The sequence below is a fragment of the Lathyrus oleraceus genome, chromosome 6, assembly GCF_024323335.1.
Source record: "Lathyrus oleraceus cultivar Zhongwan6 chromosome 6, CAAS_Psat_ZW6_1.0, whole genome shotgun sequence".
NCBI classification, from domain to species: domain Eukaryota; kingdom Viridiplantae; phylum Streptophyta; class Magnoliopsida; order Fabales; family Fabaceae; genus Lathyrus; species Lathyrus oleraceus.
In genome coordinates this window covers 288,436,965-288,453,644 of record NC_066584.1, presented here as the reverse complement: position 1 = coordinate 288,453,644, position 16,680 = coordinate 288,436,965, and the positions used below count along the sequence as shown (strand labels likewise).

Below are 16,680 nucleotides of genomic sequence, written 5' to 3'. Positions count from 1 at the left end.
GGCATATTATGAGATATGGGCAAAATGCACTTAAGTGGGCTTTTTGGCTTGAAGCCCATACAAGTGGTTCTATAAATAGAACTCTTGTGCAGAAGCATTGTATGGGAATACAACACAACTGAAGAGTTGGAATTTCGTATCTCTCTTTCTCTCACTCAAAGCCTTCATTCATAACAGCTAGCACTGCGATTGAAGGAATCCGTTCGTGTGGACTGAGTAGAGACGTTGTCATCGTTCAACGTTCGTGATCGCTCCGTGGATTTGTATCTAAGGTTTTGATCGTTACAAGAGATCTGCACCAAAGGTTTGGATCGCCACAAGAGGTAACGATTCTATCACTGATCATGCCCATTCGTAAGGATCACTAAATGGAGAAATTTTTAAATTCCGTTGTGCCTTGGATGGCAATTCTCCTTCAATTTAGGTAGGAACTCCTTCCAATTGTATCTAATACAACTCTCGAATATTTTAGTTGGGTGAATAACTCCTTATTCCAATCCATCACATAGATCATTTCCAACTCTTGCTTCTAAACATATATAATCTTATTATAATTTGTTTAGTTAAGTTTGACCCATTGTTTTAACAATTGGATATTACAATTATCCCATCGCACCTTACTAATATAGAACATGCACCTCGTGTAGGCGAAACATACATTATCCGATACTAGTCTTGATGAGTGCTAAAACTTGGAAAGCATAAACTTAATATTTAATTTGAGGGAATTTGCAATTATTCTGATCTCACCGGCTTATTTATCATATAAATCGTCTCTCACATGCATCAACATACATTCATATGCATCAACATACATACATAATGAAACAGTTATGGCCCCTAGCGCAATTGTTCTCCCAAGCCAATGAGAGAACCTAAGTTGACCTAATAACGATCTAAGCTTCTCCAAGCAAGATCTTCAAGGTTGTCCTCCTTTGATATTGAATTCTTCTCTTTCTTCATAACATTACATTACATAAAAGAAAGTTGTTTTACATACAAGGGAGTGAGATGAGAAAAGAAGTTACATTAAGAGATTAAAAGAGAGGCACGACACGCAGGTCGTATTTTAAAACCCAAAACAAAATAAAGGAAAACTAAGGCCATAACCGATCACCACAAGACAATAATAATAAACACATTATCATTATTATTAATTTTAATTCTTTTAATTAATTAAAACCAAATTAAATTTCGGAGACCGATCACACTACGCAGAGTTAGCCGGGGGTCCGCTGCCAACACTTGATACTTTAAAGCACAACTCTTGCGCAGTCACAACCCTAATCACATAACTCTTTGACAACACAACCCTTGTGTCGTCATTAACCCTAATGCATAACTCTTTGACAACACAACCCTTGCGCCGTCATTAACCCTAATGCATAACTCTTTGACAACACAACCCTTGTGCTGTCATTAACCCTAATGCACCAATTTCAGACTGTCAAACACATCTCGATTGTTGATTCAGTATGATTGATCAACACGTCATTGCTTCACCATACTAATGTCGGATCAAGAAGCAAATGACCATTGATCGCTCAAAGGAAAACAACCATTAAGTGTTTGAATGAATGGAACAGAAATACTATATCATATATACCGTATTTTGCATAAGGATTACTTATATCATATATATAACTTGATCGATCTCAATTTAATTACTCGTTTATTCTTTGATTCATTTTGTCTTTTTATCGTATTAATACAGAAAATACAGAAAATAAACAGCTATCAGATGCATGGTTTCGTAAGTGGCTCTGATACCACTGAAGGAGAAGGGCGATCCAAAACGCAGCAGAATTTAAAGTTTCTCCTTTAATGATCCTTACGAATGGGCATGATCAGTGATAGAATCGTTACCTCTTGTGGCGATTGTAACCTTTGATGCAGATCTACAGAGCGATCACGAAAGTTGAACGATGACAACGCCTCTACTCAGTCCACACGAACGGATTCCTTCAATCTCAGTGCTAGCTGCTACGAATGAAGGCTTTGAGTGAGTGAGAGAGAGAGAGAGAGAGAGAGAGAGAGAGAAACGAAATTGCAACTTCACAAATGCTTCTACACAAGGGTTCTATTTATAAAACCACTTGTGTGGGATGCAAGCTAAAAAGCCCACTCAAGTGTATGTGGCCCATATCTTATAATATGCCAATATCACTTAAGCGTGTGGTACCTTACCATATTTCGTATTCTACTTAAGTACACCGTACCTTATGATGTTCTACAATTCACTTAAGTGCACCGTACCTTATGGTATTCCTTAGTTACTCTATCTCTCATCAATCCGTCCTTTGTGTGTGACCCTGTAGGTTTTCGCGGCATTGGCAATTATATTAAATCACGCATTTAACATAATAAATAGTGAGCGGTATCTAGCAATACATCACTGCTACCCAAGACACGAAAATGTCATGTGATCTGACAAATCCTTCTGTGATAATACTTATGTGTATAATTACCCTTTTGCCCTTATGCCTATATTGAACACAAGGCATAGACCGTGTCATCCTTGTCCAGTTCAATATTGGGCCCATAGACATTTATCCTGTTACACAGGATGGGCAAATTCCATCTAGGTCACTCATGTCCCTTAGCATGCTTCGTGGAGTACCCATCAATTGTCTTTATGGTCATCCAGTTACGGACAATGTTTGATCAGCAATAAGGCACTCGACTCTACATCTAGGGTCCACAGTGGTTTCAGGTCGAAGGGTGGTATACACCATTATCACCATGAGAATAACTTATGACACTTTGAATAACATTCTATATAGTATTCTCATAGCGGGTCAATCCAGTATAAATATTACTCTTAATATTCATACCTATGTTTAAGACTTGATAACTCTTTATCCATGATCCATGAGATGTGATCATCAGTCTATGGACATAATAGTCTTCATGCTTTAATGTTATCCCACTTCACAATAAAGCTTGATTACGGATACTTTAAGAATAGTGTCCTTATGTTTAATGTGATCTCATGATTAAGTCATACTTGATACATTAAACGGACTAACTATTCTAGGGACTTTATTAAACAAACATAATAAAGAAAAGGCCTTTTATTATTAATAAATAATTCGATACAAGTACCAAAAGTATTGGCCTCTAGGGCTTACACCAACACAGCGAGACTTCATCATTTCATCTCCTGCTTGGTGAGATATTTATCACACTCGATGATATATCGTCTTTTCTATATCTTTCGATTAGGGGGAAACTTCTAGACCGTGAGAGGATTAGCAAAGACGATGCACTCAAGTTGATGACAGACTATCTAGGAGTTGACCTAGAGGCTGTGATGTCGGAGATAGAGAGAACCATAGAGGATCATGCTAGGTTTTAATTCTTGAAAAAGGTATATACAAATTAGCTTCTTAGAGCTCAGGAGGCTAGAGGCGATGGCGAGTAGGTGGGGCTCCATAGAGTGTATGCTATGAGAGCATATGTGTTTTATTTGGTATGCACTGTGATTTTTATGGACAAAAGTGCCTCTTATACATATCTCGTCTACCTATAGTAATTCGAGGAATTCTAGTGGATCCAAGAGTACAACTGGGGGGTAGCTTGTTTGGTTTACTTGTACTCGAAGTTCTCAGAGGGTTGTAGATGGAAGACGGAGCAGGTCATGTAACACCCCGAATAAAATAAGAGAATTATTTAAATTAAGTTAATAATATATTTATTAATTTAATTAAATAAATTGAATTATTGGATTATTATTATTATTATTATTTGGAATAATAATTAGTGGAAAATATATAAGTTGGAATAAGAGAAAAGGGTTTTCATTTTTGGTAAAGAGTTTTCACGTGAAACAGAGAAGCGGCTGAAAAGTGGAAAGTGGAGAAAGGGCAAAGAGGAAGAGCTAGAGAGCAAAGGTCGAAGAACGGAAAAGCTTGAAGCTTAGAGAGTGCCGGATTATCTCAGGTAAGGGGGGTTTATCGTCGTTTAATGGGTATTATAGATTAGCATGTAATGGGTAGTGATAAACCGTTGAATTGACCCTAATTGGGATTTAGAATGCTGAAATATTGTGATGAATAAGTTGTATTAAAGCTGTAATTGAGTCCGTAATTGTGTGAGTCGTGTTCCCCCGAACGTATAGCTTTTTACGGAAATTGAATCGGAGGTCCGGAAGTCCTCCAACGGCGGAAAATGCGGAGAACTCTGCATTCTGCCTTGTGTTAGCGCAGGAACTGCTGTTTTGTCTGCGTTAACCGGTTAACCCAGGGCGTTAACCGGTTAACACTGTTATATTTTGTGGAAATGTGCTGTTTTGCCTGCGTTAACCGGTTAACCCAGGGCGTTAACCGGTTAACACTGTTGCGTTTTGCCAGAAAGTGTGTTTTATCCTGCGTTAACCGGTTAACCCAGGGCGTTAACCGGTTAACACTGTTGGAAATTAGGAAAATTGATATTTTTAATGTTGCGAACCTAATTGGTGATTGGCCTATTACAGTTGATTGTGATGAGTAATTTTGTTGGATTTATGTTAGGAAGTGTTGATACAAGTATGTTGCTGAGTTGTTCCGTGTACGGAAAGTTGTTGAAAATACTGAGTTGTAGGCTTGGTGAGCCAAAGTTGATTATAAGTTGATGTTGTTGAAAACATTGTTGTATTGCTATTATTATTATGTTGTCGACAGTTTAAAGTCGTGTATGCCATGTACATTCATATGCATTAAGTCGGAGCTTTGCTCACACCACGTTGGCCTGGATTGGCAAATTTTAAGTTGAAAGTTGAAGGCTTATGCCTTGATGCCCAATAAAATGGCAATGATTTTAAGTTGGGAGTTTTACTCCGAATGGTACCACATGCATGACGAGTCGAGTCTCATTAGAGTTGCATTTTGTTGGCTTGTTGTATGGATATTTAATTTAATTGAGGAGTGGAATTGTGTTGATATTAAGTATGATGTTTGAGTTGATGTGCCGTTACTGGATGTATGTTACGATTAGGGTGATGAAATGTGTGAATTTACTTAGCATTACATGATGATTTATAATGCTTATTATATCGATTGAGGAACTCACCCTTACAACTATTTTTCAGGTAACGAACAAATGAGTTGAGTGGAAGCTAATGCTTGGAGTCTAGTGTAGTCTCCTAAGTGGGTCATGCTCTGATAGATGTAACATCGGGAGGGAACATTTTTAATATTGTTGTTGATGATTGTTGAACCAGTTTACATGTAGTATGTTGCATGTTTTGAATGATCGATTTGATCTCTATCCGCTGCGTATTTTGCAAATGTTTTATGTTTTGAGTTAATGAAAGAGCATGACAGTTATTATGGTGTGAAATGTTGTGTGACACCCTTGATTGCATATTTACTCTGATTGATATGTGTTATTTTAATTATATACTCGGGGTATTTTAGAAGGGTGTTACATTAGTGGTATCAGAGCAGGTCGGTCTGTCCGGCCAGTTGTCGTGTCGTTACTGTCTAACAATTGTGTATTGTTACTAATCTAACTTTAAGTTGTGTTGTATTGTTAAGTTGAAATGGCTGGAAGGAATGACGCTGCAATGGCTGCCGCAATGCAAGCAATGGCACAAGCTGTGCAGAACTTGCCAAATGCTGGTGGTGATGCTGGATCACGTAGCTTGGCGACTTTTCAGAGAGAGAATCCGCCGGTGTTTAAAGGGAAGCATGATCCAGATGCAGCCTTGGGATGGTTGAAAGAGATTGAGAGAATCTTCCGTGTTATGGATTGCACTCCAGCTCAGAAGGTTCGGTATGGTACTCACATGCTAGCAGTCGAAGCTGATGACTGGTGGCTAGAGACTCACGAGAGGTTGACCGTGGCAGGTGAAGTCATTACTTGGGATGTATTCCGTAGGGAATTCATGAGAAAGTATTATCCGGAAGATGTCCGTGGTAAGAAAGAAATTGAGTTCCTTGAGCTGAAGCAAGGAAACATGTCTGTCACTGATTATGCTGCGAAATTTGTGGAGCTGTCCAAATTTTATCCTCATTACACTGGTGCTGGTGCTGAATTTTCAAAGTGCATCAAGTTTGAAAATGGACTGCGCTCTGAAATTAAGAAGGCTGTTGGGTATCAGAAGATACGCATTTTTACTGAATTGGTTGATAGCTGCAGGATATTTGAAGAAGACAATAATGCTCATTACAAGATTGTCAGTGACCGCAGGGGCAAGCAACATCAAAACCGTGGAAAGCCGTATGATGCCCCAGTGGGAAAAGGGAAACAAGGAGCTGCTCTGGCTCAGAGGACCAGTAGGGGAGGTGCTCCTGCTGGTATAGTTTGCTTCAAATGTGGTCAGGCTGGTCATAAGAGTAATGTATGCACTGCTGAAGTAAAGAGATGTTTTCGTTGTGGTAAGACTGGTCATGCAATAGCTGATTGCAAGCACAAGGAAATGATTTGTTTTAATTGTGGCGAAGAAGGGCATATTGGAAGTCAGTGTCAGAAGCCAAAGAAATCTCAGACGGGGAAGGTGTTCGCATTGACCGGAACTCAAACCTCCAGTGAGGACAGACTTATCCGAGGTACGTGTTATATTAATGGCTTTCCTCTTGTAGCTATTATTGACACAGGTGCGACTCATTCCTTTATATCTTTGGATTGTGCTGTGAAACTTAAGTTAGAGATATCTGAGATGTTTGGTAGTATGGTAATTGATACTCCTGCGAAGGGTTCAGTGACTACTACTTCGGTTTGTTTAAATTGTCCTTTGAGTATTTTTGGTAGAGACTTTGGGATGGACCTAGTGTGTCTTCCACTAGTGCAGATTGATGTTATTCTGGGTATGAACTGGTTGGTGTTTAACCGAGTTTCTATCAACTGTTTTGATAAGACGGTGGTCTTTCCTGAGATTGAGGAAGGAAAGAGTTTGTTCCTATCAGCAAGGCAAGTGAATGAGGAAGTAGCTGATGGGGCAGAGTTGTTTATGCTGTTAGCGACTTTGGAGGCTAAAGATAAACTGGTGATTGGCGATCTAGCCGTAGTGTGTGATTTTCCTGATGTGTTTCCGGAAGAGGTGAATGAATTACCGCCAGAGCGTGAAGTGGAGTTCTCGATTGATTTGGTACCTGGTACTAGGCCGATATCGATAGCTCCGTACCGTATGTCTGCTGTTGAGTTAACTGAATTGAAGAGTCAGTTGGAAGATCTGTTGGATAAGAAATTTATTCGTCCGAGTGTGTCACCGTGGGGTGCACCAGTGTTATTGGTTAAGAAGAAAGAAGGTACTATGAGGTTGTGTGTGGACTACAGGCAACTGAATAAAGTGACGATCAAGAATCGGTATCCTTTGCCGAGGATTGATGATTTGATGGATCAGTTGGTTGGTGTAAGTGTGTTCAGCAAAATATATTTGAGATCTGGGTATCATCAGATCCGTGTGAAAACCGAGGATATTCAGAAGACTGCTTTCAGAACAAGGTATGGACATTATGAGTATTCTGTAATGCCTTTTGGTGTGACTAATGCGCCTGGAGTATTTATGGAGTATATGAATAGGATTTTCCATCCGTACCTAGACAAGTTTGTTGTGGTGTTTATTGATGATATTTTGGTGTATTCGAAATCTGAAGAAGAGCATGCTGAACATTTGAGAGTGGTTTTGGGAGTTCTACGAGAAAAGAAGTTATTTGCTAAATTGTCCAAGTGTGAATTTTGGTTAGGAGAGGTAAGTTTTCTGGGTCATGTGATTTCAAGAGGTGGTGTTGCTGTTGATCCTTCTAAGATAGAAGCGGTATCTAAGTGGGAAGCTCCGAAGTCTGTTGCTGAGATTCGAAGTTTCCTTGGTTTGGCTGGTTATTATAGGAAGTTCATTGAGGGATTTTCTAAGTTGGCGTTACCATTGACGATGTTGACTAGGAAGGGGCAAGCGTTTGTTTGGGACTCAAAATGTGAAGGAGGTTTCCAAGAGTTAAAGAGAAGGTTAACTACTGCTCCTATTCTGATATTACCGAGTTCGTCGGAATCATTTGAAGTTTACTGTGATGCTTCATTGTTGGGTTTGGGTGGCGTGTTGATGCAGAATAAGCAGGTTATAGCTTATGCTTCAAGACAGCTGAGGGTTCATGAGAGGAACTACCCGACGCACGATTTAGAGTTGGCGGTTGTGGTGTTTGTTCTGAAGTTATGGAGGCATTACTTGTACGGGTCAAGATTTGAGGTTTTCAGTGACCATAAAAGTTTAAAGTATTTGTTTGATCAGAAAGAGCTGAATATGAGACAGAGAAGATGGTTAGAGTTTCTGAAGGATTATGACTTTGGTTTGAATTACCATCCGGGTAAAGCAAACATAGTGGCTGATGCATTGAGTCGGAAATCATTACATATGTCTATGCTAATGGTTAAGGAATTGGATTTAATTGAGCAGTTTAGAGACTTGAGTTTGGTGTGTGAGAGTACTCACAATAGTGTTAAATTGGGAATGTTGAAGTTAACAAGTGGTATTCTGGATGAGATCAGAGAGGGTCAGAAATCCGATGTGCTTTTGGTTGATAAGTTGACTCTGGTGAATCAGGGTCAAGGTGGTGAATTCAGAGTTGATGAAAATGGTATTCTGAAATTTGGTAAGCGGGTGTGCATTCTGGATGTTGCCGAACTTAAGAAGAGTATTCTTGAAGAAGGGCATCGTAGTGGGTTGAGTATTCATCCTGGAGCTACGAAGATGTATCATTTTGAAGAAGTTATTTTGGTGGCCGGGAATGAAAAGAGAAATTGCGAGTTTTGTTTATTCTTGTTTGACTTGTCAGAAGTCAAAGGTTGAGCATCAGAAGCCGTCTGGGCTAATGCAACCGTTGGCTATTCCAGAGTGGAAGTGGGATAGTATCAGTATGGATTTTGTTTCTGGTTTACCAAGGACAATTAAGAATTTTGAAGCTATTTGGGTGATTGTTGATAGATTGACAAAGTCGGCTCATTTCATTCCGATCAGAATGGACTATCCGTTAGAGAAATTAGCCGAGTTGTATATTGAGAAAATTGTAAGTTTGCATGGTATTCCGTCGAGTATTGTTTCGGACAGAGATCCTAGATTTACATCGAAATTCTGGGAAGGTTTGCAGAGGGCTTTGGGAACTAAGCTGAGATTGAGCTCTGCATATCACCCGCAGACTGATGGTCAGACTGAGAGGACGATTCAGTCATTAGAGGATCTTTTGAGAGCTTGCGTTTTGGAAAAGGGAGGTGCTTGGGATTGTTATTTACCTTTGATTGAGTTTACCTTCAACAATAGTTTTCATTGGTATGGCGCCGTTTGAAGCTTTGTATGGTAGGAGATGTCGGACACCGTTATGTTGGTATGAGTCCGGTGAGAGTGCTGTGGTTGGACCGGAGATTGTTCAACAGACTACAGAAAAGATTAAGATGATTCAGGAGAAGATGAGAATTGCTCAGAGTCGTCAGAAGAGTTATCATGATAAGAGGAGGAAGTCACTTGAGTTCCAAGAGGGAGATCATGTGTTTCTTCGTGTTACTCCGATAACTGGTGTTGGTCGAGCTTTGAAGTCAAAAAAGTTGACACCTCGATTTATTGGTCCTTATCAGATTTTGGAGAGGATAGGAGAGGTAGCCTATCGTATCGCTTTACCGCCGTCACTTGCGAATTTGCATGAGGTTTTTCATGTGTCTCAGTTGAGGAGGTACATTCATGATCCGTCGCATGTGATCCAAGTAGATGATGTACAGGTGAGAGATAACCTGACTGTTGAAATATCGCCTATGAGGATTGAGGATCGAGAGTTGAAGCAGTTGCGGGGTAAAGAGATTGCCTTAGTGAAAGTAGCTTAGGGAGGACCAGCAGGTGGCAATGTGACTTGGGAACTGGAGAGTCAGATGAAAGAGTCTTATCCAGAGTTATTTGCTTGAGGTATGTTTTCGAGGACGAAAACTCTTTTAGTGGGGGAGAGTTGTAACACCCCGAATAAAATAAGAGAATTATTTAAATTAAGTTAATAATATATTTATTAATTTAATTAAATAAATTGAATTATTGGATTATTATTATTATTATTATTTGGAATAATAATTAGTGGAAAATATATAAGTTGGAATAAGAGAAAAGGGTTTTCATTTTTGGTAAAGAGTTTTCACGTGAAACAGAGAAGCGGCTGAAAAGTGGAAAGTGGAGAAAGGGCAAAGAGGAAGAGCTAGAGAGCAAAGGTCGAAGAACGGAAAAGCTTGAAGCTTAGAGAGTGCCGGATTATCTCAGGTAAGGGGGGTTTATCGTCGTTTAATGGGTATTATAGATTAGCATGTAATGGGTAGTGATAAACCGTTGAATTGACCCTAATTGGGATTTAGAATGCTGAAATATTGTGATGAATAAGTTGTATTAAAGCTGTAATTGAGTCCGTAATTGTGTGAGTCGTGTTCCCCCGAACGTATAGCTTTTTACGGAAATTGAATCGGAGGTCCGGAAGTCCTCCAACGGCGGAAAATGCGGAGAACTCTGCATTCTGCCTTGTGTTAGCGCAGGAACTGCTGTTTTGTCTGCGTTAACCGGTTAACCCAGGGCGTTAACCGGTTAACACTGTTATATTTTGTGGAAATGTGCTGTTTTGCCTGCGTTAACCGGTTAACCCAGGGCGTTAACCGGTTAACACTGTTGCGTTTTGCCAGAAAGTGTGTTTTATCCTGCGTTAACCGGTTAACCCAGGGCGTTAACCGGTTAACACTGTTGGAAATTAGGAAAATTGATATTTTTAATGTTGCGAACCTAATTGGTGATTGGCCTATTACAGTTGATTGTGATGAGTAATTTTGTTGGATTTATGTTAGGAAGTGTTGATACAAGTATGTTGCTGAGTTGTTCCGTGTACGGAAAGTTGTTGAAAATACTGAGTTGTAGGCTTGGTGAGCCAAAGTTGATTATAAGTTGATGTTGTTGAAAACATTGTTGTATTGCTATTATTATTATGTTGTCGACAGTTTAAAGTCGTGTATGCCATGTACATTCATATGCATTAAGTCGGAGCTTTGCTCACACCACGTTGGCCTGGATTGGCAAATTTTAAGTTGAAAGTTGAAGGCTTATGCCTTGATGCCCAATAAAATGGCAATGATTTTAAGTTGGGAGTTTTACTCCGAATGGTACCACATGCATGACGAGTCGAGTCTCATTAGAGTTGCATTTTGTTGGCTTGTTGTATGGATATTTAATTTAATTGAGGAGTGGAATTGTGTTGATATTAAGTATGATGTTTGAGTTGATGTGCCGTTACTGGATGTATGTTACGATTAGGGTGATGAAATGTGTGAATTTACTTAGCATTACATGATGATTTATAATGCTTATTATATCGATTGAGGAACTCACCCTTACAACTATTTTTCAGGTAACGAACAAATGAGTTGAGTGGAAGCTAATGCTTGGAGTCTAGTGTAGTCTCCTAAGTGGGTCATGCTCTGATAGATGTAACATCGGGAGGGAACATTTTTAATATTGTTGTTGATGATTGTTGAACCAGTTTACATGTAGTATGTTGCATGTTTTGAATGATCGATTTGATCTCTATCCGCTGCGTATTTTGCAAATGTTTTATGTTTTGAGTTAATGAAAGAGCATGACAGTTATTATGGTGTGAAATGTTGTGTGACACCCTTGATTGCATATTTACTCTGATTGATATGTGTTATTTTAATTATATACTCGGGGTATTTTAGAAGGGTGTTACAGGTCACATGCAACATCACACTACTGTTGGTAATATTTATTGGTTTTTTAATCTTTATGGGTCATTTTCATTTCATCTTTCCAATTCCCTTACTAATGATTCGCATGTTCCAAACTTTTTAGAAGTGGATCCTCAAGCACTTCCCGCGCATCTCTAGTTGGGCAAGCGTATTGACTTACACGAGGATATGCCGCATGCTACTGCATTTTCCCACTCAGAGGGAACCAAATGATAGATATGTTTAGAGTGTATCTTGACTACTTGATTGCCAAGAACATGCACTTCAACAACTATATCAATCACCGTGAGATGCAGCCATTTGACGAGATATCGTTATACTCTGGATGGTTGACTTGCAGATCACGTCTCACTGCTTCTCATATGCCCGAGCGCGTGATGCGGCAGTTTGGCTACACTCAAACCATTCTCAGAGACCATGTTGTCTCTGCTCATCCTGCTTTGACATATAGACAGATGGATGCCATGTTTGATGATTATGAGATCCATCTGGTATCAGAGGAGGCACAAAGTAACACAGATAAGAGTGACTGGAGCTACGTCGACGAGTACATCAGATGGTTCTTCAGGGTGCCACATTCGTATATGGTGCATGCTGCTCCAGAAGATCCACCGAGGCTATCTCATCAAGAGATACTAAAGGAGGAGTAGGCACGGTTAGATCATTTTGAGGATGTCTTTCCTTGATGTCGTTGCATAATGGAGATTGCACATGCATGCATTGACAGAGTTACCTTCCCTGATGGGTCTGATGTGAGGCAGGTCCTAGATGCCATCGTGAAGAGGCACAAGGGCATTGATATATCAGAGACAACGCTAGAGGACGGGGGTATTGAAGGTCAAGGAGCCTAAGGAGACAGAGGATATTTGGTCTGAAATACACAGTAGTGCAGTAGTATATAGTAGTTGTACTTTGGATTCATTATGGATTGTATTTTATTTTCACCTCATGCTACTTTATTGTGTATTTCAAATTTATTTATATATGATATTTTTGGACCATCTGGATTTATATACACCATTTTTCGCATATCGATTATATGGTTTAAATTTCGTCACATAACATGGTACATAACGTTTATAAATCTTCATCTGAATAAATATAAGCAAAATGTGACATGCATTATTCTGATAAGTTACAGAGACATCTCTCTGAAAAATAAACTGAGATGCATCTTCGATATAATATGCGTGTCAAATATCTTTTAGAGTTAATGTATGGTGTATGACTTTTAAAATATTACGGAGATGCAAGTCTAGATCATTAAACGTTCCAAGGTGAGTCCGAAGATGCATCTCCGAAATCAGGAGGCATTTTAGTATTTTTCATGTGGTGTACTATTAATATATAGGGTGCATTAAGAAATTCAGTTAAAATATTTGATTTTTAAGATTTGCTATGAAATTAATGATAAAGTCGCATTAAGATTATTTTTATTAGGATTCAGTTATCTCTCAAGTGAACGACTTCAAAAATAGAACAAGAATTAAAATAGAACAAAATTAAAATAGTTATTTTTTAGTTATAGAATTTATAATTATTAATAGTCTATTTATATTAAAATAATGAATTAAATATAATTTTAACTTATAAGAAATATTCATATTTTATATTTAATGCAAGATAAAGATTAAAAAATATCAAAATTTAAAATATATTTAACTATAAAATTAAGAGATTAATTATTATACATTGTCAGTATAACAAAATTTACAATATCAATTCATCACCATCATTCGTTTGCATGATTTTATAGGTGGTTAAAATAAAAGTTAAAATCTTTTCAACATCTAACATCTATAATTAACTAACTATGTAAAATATTTTTACATTATTAGTGTATTTTAATTAAATTCTAAAATTAAATATTAAGTCGATATTATGATTAAATAGATAACATTTGTTTTTTATTTATAAATAACAAAATAAAAAAGAAATTATAAGCTATAATAGAAAATAATAAGAAAAAAATTGTTTTTCTCCTTACCTGAATTTGTACACGGGACTTGAAAATTATTCCTAGTCAATTTTACCACCTGAGCTAAATGTACAATTGACAGTTATAATATTATATATTTAATAAATGTTAATGTTTTATTTTTTAAGGTCTAAAATTTCTTCATAATTTTTTTTGGGAATTGTTAATTCATCATATGAGTTAGAAAAACACCCTTTGAAAAAAAATATATCTCTCAAATTTCGGAGATGCATCTCCGGATACACCACATGTATATCTAAAATGCAGTCAAATTGAGTAGAACCCCAATGTTATTCAAAATTGTCTTTGAAGATGCATTTATGTGATCACACCAGATAAATCCCGAAAATACATCTTCTTAACCATATCAGATAACATTTTTCTGCATCTTACTTAGAGATGCTTTGATGAATACAACATGAATGCTCTAATAGCGCATACTTTATGGTGCACAACCTGCTCAGCATCACCAACACCTTACACAACATTAAGCAATTGTTGTTTATACACCTTTTCCAGGCATCGAAACCTAGAATGAGCCCCACGAGTGGCTTTTAACTCCATCATGGCTTCCCCTGGGTCAGCTCCTAGATAGCCTACTGATCGCGACTTTATGAGTCGATTTGGGGTACTAACTGCAAGTGCACAGTTCTATCGCATAGTTTTAAAAGATATCGATCCCACAGGGACTTATGAATCGATATACCGTTTTCTAAGGTTACTTCGTAAACTTCGTAAAGTTAAGGCAGATGATACTTTGATTGTTCGGGGAAAAGTAAAACTAAAACTAGATCTAAATTAAATATCAATTAAGCGGATATCGGTATGTAGTTCGTCGTAATTAGGGAATCAAATCTTCGTTGGTTTCTTGGTTTTAAAATAAATCTTTTCAGTAGACACTATTGATTAAAAGCCTTTTCTCAAACTCTCGCTCTGTTGAATAGACCATGACTTTATATTAACGTAGCTGTCACTTATTAGTTAAGTCCAAAATCACCTTTTGAAAACAATAGAATCTATAGAAACTTTCTTTAAGAAAACACTAACCGTTTAAACACCCTCGTCTCAAACTCTCGCTCTATTGACTTAGATTATATAATTAAACTTAAATGCTTAACTCTCGTTCTCACATTCAACCTTTAAAAATAATTTTTGAAAAAGATTAGAATTTAATTAACTCTAAAAATTGCTTTCGCCCTGATTTAGAATTAATGTCCAATTTACACTGTCCAGTTAAAAACTCAAACTTTCGGTCTATTGATTTTAACTTCTTTATGTCTTTTACTCTCGTACAAAAACTTTGGGATTAATGTTGTAAATTGAGGCCATAAAAAGAGTGACTTTATTTTTGAATGAAATTAAACCAACTTAGTTTTGATTCCTTCATTCCGCTTACTTTACATACCGATGTCTAATTTAATTAGCCGGACATGCTAAACAGGTCTAAACAATCATCATGCTTAAATAAAACCATATCAGGCAAACAATATAAATAAACAGCAATGCAGAGCATATATAAATTAAAACAATAAATTAAAGAACCTGAATAATTAATAGCAATCTTGAACACTCCACCACAAACCGGTTGGATTTGTTCTTGAATTCTTCAATCGGACAGGAAAATAAAAGCGAAGGAATAAAATTCTAGGATCTAACGTAAGGTTAGATCTAGTAAAAGATACACAATAGTTTCCGGTGTAGAAACTATTGTGTGAAAAATTAATTTAGTGCTTAAAAGATTGACTGGAAAAGAAAATAAAAATTGCAAATAAAGTAGAAAGCTGTAGAAAAGTAATGCTGTAAAATATGCTTGCACGACGGAAAGAGACGGAGAGCTTCAGGGTTGGCTAAAAGCAACTATTTATATTAGTCTACTTTGTAACGGTTTCCAAAAGTCCTTTCCGTAAAATGGTCTTCACGTTCCAAGGGTCAAGCGTAAGAATAGGCTTCAACGTGCCTCTGTTGCGCTTCTGGAGCCTAAAATATAGGAGAGGGGTGTTACGGACGTCACACCATGTGTTACGCTCGTAACACAAGGTAGTAAGGCGTGACGCTCATCACAGCTTGTGTAGCGATCGTCACAACTTCAACGCTCCTGGCTTGTAATTGTGGGCTGGGCTTTTGCTTTCCTCATTTTTGCACCCCTTTTCTTCTTTTTTCCACTTTTGCTTCAAATAAATTATCTGAGATAAATAGAAGGAAAAATACCAAGTAATCTCGAATAAAATGAAATAAATCCAAACAAATAATAATATAATTTAATTAAATCGAGTCCAAAAATGTGATATTATTTCATGTTATCAAACTCCCCCATACTTAGACCTTTGCTTGTCTTCAAGCAAGATACAGTATAGAAATCGTTTAAAAATTTAGCCAGATGAAATTTCAAAACACACATCAATTCGTACTAGGTTGCAAGTAAACCTTGTTTAGAAGTATCTTGGGTTTAATCTTGACATCAACAACTACCGTTACAACCTCAGATAACCTCACCTTATGCAAACCAGTTCGAGTCATGCTATTATAACTAGCCTAGTTCCTTTACTCTTATTTCACCCGTTTTCATTCTAGCGAAATCACATTAAGCCCTTTATCTTTTCGCGCACATAGTGGAGTGACCGGTTAGTGATTCTGATCCCCTTTTTAGCTTGAAGTTCTGGTACATAAGTTGGATAACTTCGTTATTTAGTCCATAGCAAATTGTGGGGGATCAGACCGTAGTCCGCCCTACCAAGTTCAGCACCAGATACCTGCTGAACCAACTCATAATGGATCTTTCGTATCATGCTTTTGTATGATCTGGAACCTTTAGATTAAATGATCTGGTAAGGATCACCTAACTTAATTAGTGCATTTCCTAATATATATTTTTTTTTGTTATTTTGGGAATCATTCACTTATATCATCGGCTCTCCACGTAGTTTGCTATTAAGATGGTGCTGACTTCTTGTATAAACTACTCGGGGTTACTATAAAACTAAAAGTTCAAGGGATTGGTATAATAGGTACTT

At 37.6% G+C, this 16,680-nt stretch overlaps 1 protein-coding gene across 1 annotated transcript; it reads left to right on the top strand.

The window, feature by feature from the left end:
* The first annotated feature begins 11,948 nt into the window (after window positions 1–11,948).
* Window positions 11,949–12,341, top strand: LOC127095239 (uncharacterized). Its single transcript, XM_051033955.1, has one exon. It carries the CDS (start codon window positions 11,949–11,951, stop codon window positions 12,339–12,341), a length of 393 nt encoding a protein of 130 aa, XP_050889912.1.
* Window positions 12,342–16,680: the final 4,339 nt, after the last annotated feature.

Excerpts from the sequence above, each read along its gene's own strand:
- LOC127095239 (XM_051033955.1), top strand. The coding sequence starts at position 11,949 with ATGCACTTCAACAACTATATCAATCACCGTGAGATGCAGCCATTTGAC.